Source organism: Rosa rugosa, chromosome 4 (assembly GCF_958449725.1).
Source record: "Rosa rugosa chromosome 4, drRosRugo1.1, whole genome shotgun sequence".
Classification (NCBI taxonomy): Eukaryota; Viridiplantae; Streptophyta; class Magnoliopsida; order Rosales; family Rosaceae; genus Rosa; species Rosa rugosa.
In genome coordinates this window covers 19,124,884-19,135,676 of record NC_084823.1, presented here as the reverse complement: position 1 = coordinate 19,135,676, position 10,793 = coordinate 19,124,884, and the positions used below count along the sequence as shown (strand labels likewise).

The 10,793-nt window shown below is 39.6% G+C and overlaps 1 protein-coding gene across 1 annotated transcript; it reads left to right on the top strand.

The window, feature by feature from the left end:
• Positions 1–5,290: 5,290 nt before the first annotated feature.
• On the top strand, positions 5,291–6,711 carry LOC133745176 (basic blue protein-like). Its single transcript, XM_062173185.1, has 2 exons — positions 5,291–5,590; positions 6,248–6,711. Exons 1-2 carry the CDS (start codon positions 5,419–5,421, stop codon positions 6,448–6,450), a joined length of 375 nt encoding a protein of 124 aa, XP_062029169.1. The 5' UTR covers positions 5,291–5,418; the 3' UTR covers positions 6,451–6,711.
• Positions 6,712–10,793: the final 4,082 nt, after the last annotated feature.

Below are 10,793 nucleotides of genomic sequence, written 5' to 3'. Positions count from 1 at the left end.
TAATATTCACTTAGCATGATATATGGCAGTGCTTTGCGTTGGAGTCTAAATGTATATAGTTAAGGGGTTTTGTCCATTTACCCCATTTCTAGGGATTTTTTTTCTCCCTTACCCCATTAAGTTTTTTTAATTCCCTCTTACCCAATACACTCTAAGGGAGTCTTCCCTAATACCCCATTAAGATTTTTTTTTTTGTTTTTAATTTTTTTTAATACCATTTTACCCCTCACCCCTTTGTTACTTAGAGAGAGAGAGAGAGAAAATGGAAGAGAGAGAAACTATAGGAGACTTCGCCGGAGCCCGTCATCGGCCGCCGAAATCCGGTCACCGGCTGCCGCCAACCGGAAATTGCTGAAAATCTCACCGGAAAGATTTTTTGCCCCCAATAGACGTCTATTGCCCCCTAATAGACGTCTATTGGCCCCCAATAGACGACTATCAGCAATGTATTGCCCCCCAATAGACGACTATCAACCATATATTGCCTCTCAGTAGACGTCTATTGCTCCCCAATAGACGTTTAGATTACCAAAATGGTAATTAATCTTCCTAAAACTACACAAATAAAACTTTGATTAAAGAAAAAAAACGAGGAGATTACATCAATTCAAAACGTCTATTGTCCCCTAATAGACGTCTATTGCCCCCCAATAGACGACTATTGGCCATGTATTGCCCCCCAATAGACGTCTATTGCCCTCCAATAGAACTTTCGGTAGCTGAAATGGGAATTAATATTCCTAAAATTAGACAAATAAAACTTTGATTAAAGAAAAAAACGAAGAGATTATATTAATTTAAAAGCGCCTATTACCCCCCAATAGACATCTACTGCTCCCAATAGACATTCAAAAAAAAAAAATTTCACTTTCTCTCTACCCCATTACTTAAAAAAAAAAAAAAACGGAAGAGAGAAATTGATTTGGCCACCCAGAGAAATACTTTGGGCACCAAATCGAAGCAAACCCAGAAATCTGGCTAGACGTCACCGGTGGCCGTGCTTGCTGCTCTCTCCAATCCTCGAAATGCTAGCAAAATCCTCCTCAGTGAAAACGGCGTCGTTATAGGCCAAGACTGAAGGTCGATCAATCCGGTTTTCTCCTCATCCACATGCAATCGAGGCTGCAAATGGAGGTCTAGTTGTTGAGGTCGACGACGACGGGAACTGAGCGGTCGAGATCGGAATCGGAATCGTTTGACGGCGACTGCAGTCGAGGTCGACGGCGGTGAGAGAGAGAGAGTTGGTGACGACGCCGTGGTGGGCGGCCCGACTCTAGTAGTAGGCGGAGTTGGCGTCGGGGCTTTGTAAGGCGGGAGAGAGAGAGAGAGAGAGAGAGAGAGAGAGAGAGAGAGAGAGAGAGAGAGAGAGAGAGAGAGAGAGAGAGAGAGAGAGAGAGAGAGAACGCAGATCAGAGAATGAGAGAGAGAATTGGCGTCCGGGGGGAGAGAGAGAGAGAGGACAGAGTGGCGCGGTTGTAATTCTTTAATTGGGTTGAGGGCAAAATGGTCATTTGGTGTTAAATCGTGTATGTGGGAACAAAAATCTGTTGCTGGGGTAAGTGGGATAATTTTTGCTTATTTTGGTGCTTTGGGTCAAAGACCCTAGTTAAGGGGTTTTGTCCATTTACCCCATTTCTATAGTTAAATCCTTAATGAGTAAAGATCTTTGTCAGCTAATTCACTACCTTAACAGCACACAAGCAATAAAAACTATCCCATTATAGAATATTGGCTTCATTAAAAAAAATATATATATATATTCGAGAAGGAAGAATATTGAGCCATCATCATCACCAACCCAATGACTTTCTGCATTACTTTCAAACTTAGCCTATCTTATTCTCCCATTTCTCAGCCTTCTCACACTCTAAGGGCTAAATCCAAATCCCACACTCCCATGTACATTTCATAATCATTCTTCCACTTGTTTAAGTTATTTCCAGTTAATATCTCTATAGTAAGATTCAAGATATTGCAGAATTTACAGTTGAAAAATAAAGATAGGTTAACATAAGCAACTCATCTTTCAGCTAAATATAATACATGTTTATGTAATATTTTAGCACGTACATATATAAGCTAGCATAGAAGCATAGAAAATAGAACAGAAACAATTAATAATAATAAAACAATTCTACAACTTTGCTAGATATAATACCGGAATTTCTACGTTTCACATATCCACGAACTCGTATCGACGCGCTCTAGGACTTTCGTGAATGAAGTTTTCGGAGAAACCCAACGTATAAAAAGTCAAACTTCATGACCCCCCTAAAAGCTAAAACTTTGTGTTTCGAATAAAAATTCATCCGACAATAATTCCACTCCATTCCCAAACCATGAAATCGTCCCAACAATCACTGAATAAATTTCAAAAAATCCTCAAAAAATAATAACGAATTTATGGAGTATTACATTCAAACAATCCAAATAAAATTTTATTCAAGGACTGAAAAATCGATAAAATCGGCGAAAATAGGTTGCCATACAAATATCGCCCGAAATTATGGAAATTTCGCGAAATGTTCAAAATTTCCGAGAAATTAGGGATTATCTCACGAAATTTGAGACCACTTTTCATTTGTCACATGGCCCAACCCCAAGCCTGAAGCCCACGTGCCCAACTGACTTGAAAACTTCAAACAAAAATAAAATTGACACAGCCAGGACTCCAACCCTGATCACTCATGGAGAATCAAAGTGACTTAACCATTATTGCAACAAAGTCAGTTGCTCATTTATTACATCTTTTTATATAAATAAGAGATCTACAAATTATGCTAAATATGAAATCAACAACTAATTTACCACTAATTTTTTTTTTTACCAACCACCAATATTTTATTGGTCTAATCAATTATATTCATTATTTCATCTATTATAAAAATTAAAAAATATTGAGAGTATTAGGTTAAATTTCAAGAAATGTTAGAGGACTCAGCATGTACTATTCGACCTTAAATTTTTGAATCAAGAGAAATAGTATATTCATTACGAACCAGAATAGGCCGTTACATACTCTTCCGCTGTCATTTAAGGACATAGAAAAATAAGAAGATAGTGGTAGTACCCACAAGTGGTACATAGAAATAGACCTACTCCACCTTAAATTACAACAACTTAATATGTAACAATGTTTTTTCAACACTTTCTATTGAAGTACAATAGATAATTGATAAAACAAACATATTCAAAAGTTTTACTTAAAATTTCCATATTTTTCTTCATATTTCCATCATTTTTCTTGATCATTTACCGCAATCGATATATTCACGATATTTCTGTCGAAATTTTTGCTTTTTAGACCATCGATATTTCCTCGAAACTCAATATTTTGGTCATTGGATAAAACACATGGTTGTTTAATTGATAATATAAGTATGTAAACCCTAGCGCCGAGAGTCGAGAGGGTTCCATATGTAAAGAAACAAAAAATGAGAGTCGAGAGGGTTGAGAGCCTTTCCTCGGCGAACCCTAGCGCCGCTCCCTTGGTGCGGCTTCCAGGGAGGACTCTGCCGCCTCCACTTGCTCTACGTTTGAGGCTGACTTTTGATCAGCTCTTTCCTCGTGTCGGGGAGAGGCGGATTCCAGGCTGTTTGGAATGGCTCAGTTTCCGTCGGCGACCACGGAGGGGACAACTCCTAGGCTGGGTGAGGAGACCCGATATCGGGTTGGAGAGGCATCTTCCTTCTTTTAGGGATTGGAAGATTTTCGATGGAGGCACAGGAACCAGAATCTTGCTGTGGTGGAAGGTATTGTGGCTGCTGTGGCTGCTGTGGCTGCAGACGTATGGCGGCGATGATCGTACTCAAGCACTGAATCTGGGCCTCTTGTTCTTGGGTTTTCAGATCAGTGCGATGCGGTACCCACGAACCCTATGGAAGATCTGGATTTGGGACCCAGAGTCGATGGCTTGGCTGATCGGATCCTTCATCCAGGGAGGCTGGCGCCTTTGTTGGGTGCAGACGAAGATTTGGGTGGCTGACGGACGACGGCCATCTCTGGCTGCCCGGCGCTGGGTGCCCATATCACATCTGGCTTCCAAAATGTTGGGCTGTTGTGGGGCCCAATTCAAGTTTCTGTTGGGTCAGATTTCTCTTTGGGCTTGGATTTGGGATCCGGGAGAATTTATGCAGGATGTTTGGTTCGATTACACTATTTAGTGTCTCTCGGTCTAGCATCTGAATATGGTCTCTTGCTGTTTAAGTTTGCTTCACTAGTTGTACACCAATTGAGGTCTTTAGGCGGCTAGGGTTGCTATTACAAGGATTTAGATAGTTTGGACTTGTGTTCATATGATTAGGCTTATAAATGAGCGAATGTATTAGCAGTGAGGGTCACATGTCCTTTGCTCGGTAGCTTATACCATTTATGATTTTGGTGTAAGACAGCATCTGATGTACGTGCCTTCTGGCCATGGATAAATTAATGAAGTTATCTCTTTTCCTCAAAAAAAAAAAAAAAAAAAGATAATATAAGTATGTAATCCTTATGGGTCAAAGACTCAAAGACCCGTATTTTTTATAGGAGGACCAAATATACAGTATCATTCAGACTTTCTTGTGCTAGCTTCTTGTTTACCGTACATTTATGGAACGTACGTGTTGTGCTCTGTACATCAACCCTACTTGGTAATCCTAAATTCCTCGCAACTAATTTCATCATAATCACATCGTCCATTATATATACATTAGCTACCTAGCTACTCCATAACCCCAATAATACTAAACCATTTTTCGGTTTAAGAAACTCTGATGAATAAAACCCTGCTCCAGAAGTCCAAATTATATCCCTACAGAGCGCCAGGCATGAACCCCGGCCCAATACTCTGGCGTCAAACAATGCGGCCAGAAAACCACACAAAGTCGACCCTAATTGACTTCTTAAAGAAATTAATGTGTTTCTGGCATTATTTTAGGGCGTCGAGTACTGCTCTGGTTGAAAATATTGTCACGTAGTAAATACTTGGTTGATTCTTGAGAACTTATCTTCTTCCAGCCTTGAATTTGGCGTACATTAATTGCCGACTTCCCACTCAAGAGTCGAGTAGATCAGATCAGTCCCAAATTTAAGATCGAGTTAAGTAGTGTGGACTGGGTATGTACGTATATACTTATGGAGTAGCCTGGTCAAGGAAGCAAGGGTTGGCCGTATGCACAGTTTTTCTGGGTGATAGGTCCAGATGCTTAATGACTTTTAATTCTTAGCAAGCAGACCCCATCCTCCCCACGCCTTTTGGTTGGTGCGTGCAGAGGCGCCTATATATGGGACCCTACTAGTCCACTACCCACTTTCATTAAAACTTTAAAAGGGCGTAGCTACCCTCTCATCAAACTCATCAACTAGCTGTATCACTACTGTGAAAGCAGATCTCAGAGAGTGAGAGATCAGCTGAGAGAGTAGAGTAGGGAAGCTGATATGGCTATGGGAAGAGGCAGTGCAAAGGCGGTGCTCGTGGTGTTTGTGTTGGTGGTGCTGAGTTCGGAGTGGGCCGATGCGGCGACCTACACTGTTGGAGACAGAGGTGGTTGGACCTTCAACGTTGCTGGGTGGCCGAGAGGAAAGACTTTCCGAGCCGGTGACATACTTGGTAATTTGTACTAATTAACCCTCCTAAGCTTTGCTAGCTTTTTCCTACTGCAATAATTAAGTTGTTTGTGTATATATTTGCAACTTGCAAGTGTTTTCTCGATTATAGTTTAGTGGTTGGATAGCACTTATACGTATTTTTAATATGGATAACAAGACTTTAAGTACATAAAAAATGGGATAAAATTGACACTCATTTTTTCACAAACCACACCCCTTATGTGAGTTATGTCCATATGTCTTGTGAAAATTTACTCAAGAAAGTGGATATCATAAGTATTATTTTTCCTTAATTTTGAGTTTTGAACAACGAGAACGGAATGTAGTACCGGAAGTACTGTTGAGTAAAAAGGGGTAGTTTTGAAAAAGTTGTTGGGAAAGAGTTGTATGAGCTTGAAAGGAATTTGGCTTTTTTTTTTTTTTTTTTTTTTTGGGTAGAAGTTTGAGAGGAATTTGGCTAGCTAGCCTAGAATCCTAGATCTAGCAATCAACTAATACAAATTTCATGCGTTCACTAAAAAGGTTGCTGATTTGGTTGGAATATCTTCACCGTGAGCATGCATGTATTGTAGAAATGTTCCATATAGCTGATTGACGTAGATCGCATCAACCTGCTGATCATATATACTTATATATGTTCATTATTTGTTGGTTGTAGTTTTCAACTATGCGTCTGCCGCTCACAATGTGGTAGCTGTGAACAAAGTGGGGTACCAGAAATGTAGTACAACTCCAGGAAATGCCAAAGTGTATCAAACTGGGAAAGATCGCATCAGACTTGCGAAAGGACAGAACTTCTTCATCTGTAGTTACCCTGGACACTGCCAATCTGGAATGAAAGTTGCCATTACTGCAACCTAGAGATCGATGATCATCTGGAAATTAAAGCTAGAGCTAAGCTAACACTATATCTATCTGGCCTATACTAGCTAGGCTTCAATATTATCGATAACCTCCTACGTATATTAATATATCCACTCTATGTACTAGCTTGCTAGCTAAGCTGGATCAGTTGTTAAGGGTCAATATATAGACTCGATGTCTCGATCAATACTATTGTGGAGGAAGAAATAACATTGGGGAGACTTAATATGTAATTTAAAGAAATGGTCTCTTTTAGTGTTTTGTGTTCCATATATATATATATATATATATGGACTAAATACTGTTTAGTCCTTGAGTTTTTGACCATAAAACACTTCAGTCCCTGATCTTCTAATTTCACACGTTTAGTCCCTGTACTTCAAAATTTCAGACCAATAGGTCCTTGCCGTCTAAAAGTCGCGGTGAAATGTCTATTATGCCCTCAGTTCTTTTTTTTTTTAATAAATTTATTCCTTTCTCTTTTATTTATTTATTTATTTATTTATTTATTTATTTATTTATTTTTTTTCAAACAGACAGAAAGAAAGGGAAAAAAAAAATTCCTTTTCCAAAAAAAAAAATTAATTAATTAATTAAAAAAAATAACTGAGGGCATAATAGACATTTGGCTGCGACTTTTAGACGGCAAGGACCTATTGGTCTGAAATTTTGAAGTACAGGGACTAAACGTGTGAAATTAGAAGGTCAGGGACTGAAGTGTTTTATGGTCAAAAGCTCAAGGACTAAACAGTATTTAGCCCTATATATATTGCCATAAAGTAACTTGAAGAAAATTTACTGGTGACAAAGTAACAACATCTGCTGGTGCATGCGTTTTGATGATCAGTGGGAGTGGAAAGGAAAGAAATGAAAAGAAAAGAATGATATCTTAGCTTCCTAGAGTTAATTAAGCTATAAGGTGCCTTAAAAAAAAAAAAAAAAAGTAGGACCATAGTTGTCCTCAAGTCTTAATTATTAATGAAACCGCAGAATATATGGGGTAGACATTGTGCCTAAACCCTGAAATAATAAGCATTAAGAGAACAACTTGAGATAATAATAAGATTCTATGTATTCTAACAAGCACCGATTAGTGAAAAATACTTTGATGACTACTTCATTCACTTTACAAATGTGGTGAAATACTGAAAAGATAAAGCTCACGCGGAGTCATAATTTACTAGTTTTTTCAGCTTTCTCACAATGTTGCCACCGGAAAATCAATCCAGTAAACTCAACTTCATCTTACCACAGGAATGTTGCGATCATTTGGGAACTCGCCACCTAGTCAAGTGGTCATAGTAAACAAGGCACTGGTGTTTGTTACATGGGATTGGACATCTTTATCAGCTTGTGTTACACTAATCCCATGTTTGGCAACAACAAAGACTGTTTTAAATGAGACTCTAGAGTCCCAAATTCTCATAAACACCTTCTACCATAAACCCCCCAAAAACCATGGGATTATGAAAGCTCTCCTTCTCACCTTCTTCTGAAAATTCTCGTTATGCTCTCCTTCTCAGCAACTTTCACCAATTCAGAGATTAAACGCAAGCACACCTCATTTTCTATCCCCAATTGAACCCAGAATCACTGCCACAGAAGGTTGTAGCGACGGTGGCCGAATACCCAGAAATCAAATCTTCCAAAATTTTATCAAATTCAAAAACCATGTATACTAGCATGTAGAACACGAAAAGCAGATAAACTTTCATACCTTCTGCACCTCAAAACATTGCCGGAGCCGCCAAAATTTGTACAGAAACTGCAGGAGAACCAAGATTTTCGAGGTCCGATGATCTCTCCACAATCAGCAACCAGACCAATCGAGGAAAGAGAAATGTCGGCGACGACGAGATGGATCAAACCCAGTTGGTGCGCTTGCCGGAGGTGGCCTGATGGCATAGTTCCGATCGGCTGCCGTTTGGAGCTTCGCGGGTCTTCAGGTCGATGGTGTTGGCTCTAGTTCATAGTCCTGACTGGCCAAACATGGGTTAGGGAATAACATAGCATAATCCAAGCTTGAGGAGTGCAGGACTCTTATAGAAATTAAGGCGAGGTATGACAGTCTGGTGAAACAAACATGGCAGAGTGCACAGATCGGGACAAAGCCCATCTCTATGACAGTGACTTATTAACGTATAAAACTACTGACTAATAAAAAGTAAATGACAGTGTCCATTTTTCTTTTCACTTTGACAGATTTTTCAACAACAACACACTTAGGGCTGGGCAGAAACTGGCAGAGAAGCGGTTACCGACCGAACCGCACCGAAAAATCTGGTTCGGTAACCGAACCGGTTCAAAACGATGTCGTTTTTGAAGAGAACCGCACCGAACCGCTTACATGCGGTGCGGGTTCGGTTTAGGACTTCGAACCGCCTGCATTTACCGAACCGAACTGCTATGTTATAAATATATATTTATATAATTATTTTTAATAATTTTTTATATTATTTGGTACTAACTACTAACCCTAGCTAGCTTTGTGCGTTCTCTGCACCTTTTTGACTGCTGTGCAGTTTGTCCCCCACCAAACTAGTTTGTCCCCCACCAAACTGGCAATAATTATTAGATTATTCCTAACATGGATCTCTCGGCCGCATCCTTCATATTTGCTTTCCCAGTCTCCCCCAACTTCTCTCCCTCATCTCTAACAGACTAACACGACAGCAGCTTCTTCGAGCATTGCCGTCGTCGGTGCTTCTTCTAGCATTGCCGCCGTCGGTGCTTCTCGCCGGTAAGGATCGAGTTCCCTTCTCTTCTCTTTCTCCTTCGATTTTTTTTTTTTTTTTTTTTTCCAGTTTTTGTGTTTAAAACCAGTTGATAATTTGATGAGACTATGAGAGTGTGATCACACGTCCTCCTCTTTGGCTTTGTATTAGCCTTTCAATTTTACCTCTCTTTCGCACCACTTATTTTTTCAAGTCTACAGGTTTTTAAATTTCCAGGTATTGGTTGCATGTTTTAATATGCGGTTTTGGGTGCAAACCGAACCGCACCGGACCGATAAAACGGTGCAACCGAAAATGCAGTCCAAACAATGTAAATGCGGTTGCGGTTTGGAAAATGGATCTACCGAATAATGCGGTGTGGTTGCGGTTTCAGGTCCAAACCGACCCGAACCGCACCGCGCCCAGCCCTAAACACACTCATCATTCATTAACTAGCAGTATGATCTAGCCGCCCAAATAAAGAATAAAAAACCGAAAGATCGAGGCCTTCTCGAATATTGATATTGATATTGATATTCAATTACATAGCCAGATACAAAAGTCATCAAACAATAAACAAACAACACACACACATATATAGCAAGAAAATTAAAGTAAATGGAAGAAAATTTAGAAGAAGAATTAACTGATGATAAAGTAACAACATCTGGGTGCATGCAGTATAATGATTAATGGGAGTACAAAGGAAGAAAAAGAAAGAAAAGAAAACATCAATTATCCTCCTAGGGTTAATTAATTAAACTATAGGGTGTCTTTTTATCAAAAATTATTCAGTGCACTGTCGTTCACTAGCGGGTCAATTATCACTAAAACAGTAAAACGGTTCATTCCGGTGGCGTTGTGTCTATACCTTATTTATAACTTTTATAACTTGAGTCTAGTCCAAACATGAAAGAGGAAGGAGAAATTTACCTCGAAAGGCTTTCCGCCAAATTTTTCCAATTATGCTTTCTCGCTCCATAAATTGACTTATTGTGCATGGTTATAGTGAGGTTGGAACTGCAAGGAAGAGAGGAACACAACCCAAGTGGTAGCGAAGCTCGAGGTGGGCATAGGAGGAAAAACCTGATTGCAATCTGTTTCAGTTCCTCCTCTTTAATACGTCGTTGTGAGATCAATTCGATGTGCATGGTTGGTGGTGTTGGAACCGCAAAGGAAGAGAGAAGCACAACTCAAGTCAGTGGCGGACCCAGAATTTAATTTATATGGAGGAGTAATGAAAAATATATCAAAAAATTTAAACACGAAAATTAGAGCCAGTTCGTTGTTTTTTGAATCAATCGATCAATGATTGTCATTCATCACAAGTCAGAATAGGCTGTTACATACCCTTCTGCTACCATTTAAGGGCATAGATAGACAAAATGATAGTGGTAGTACCCACAGTGGTACATAGAAATAGACCTACTCATTATACATTCAAATTCGTAGAGGTTGTGGGTTCCTCCATTGGTACTACGCCGGAGGCGCTAGAAATCTAGGTTCTTAATATAAGGAAATTATTGTAATTAGACAAAAGCCAAAAACATAGAGTTGGGCCAAGGGCCAAAGCCCTAGCCCAATTAAAGGCCCAAGGAGAAGCCCAAAACCACGAGGCCCAGCAGG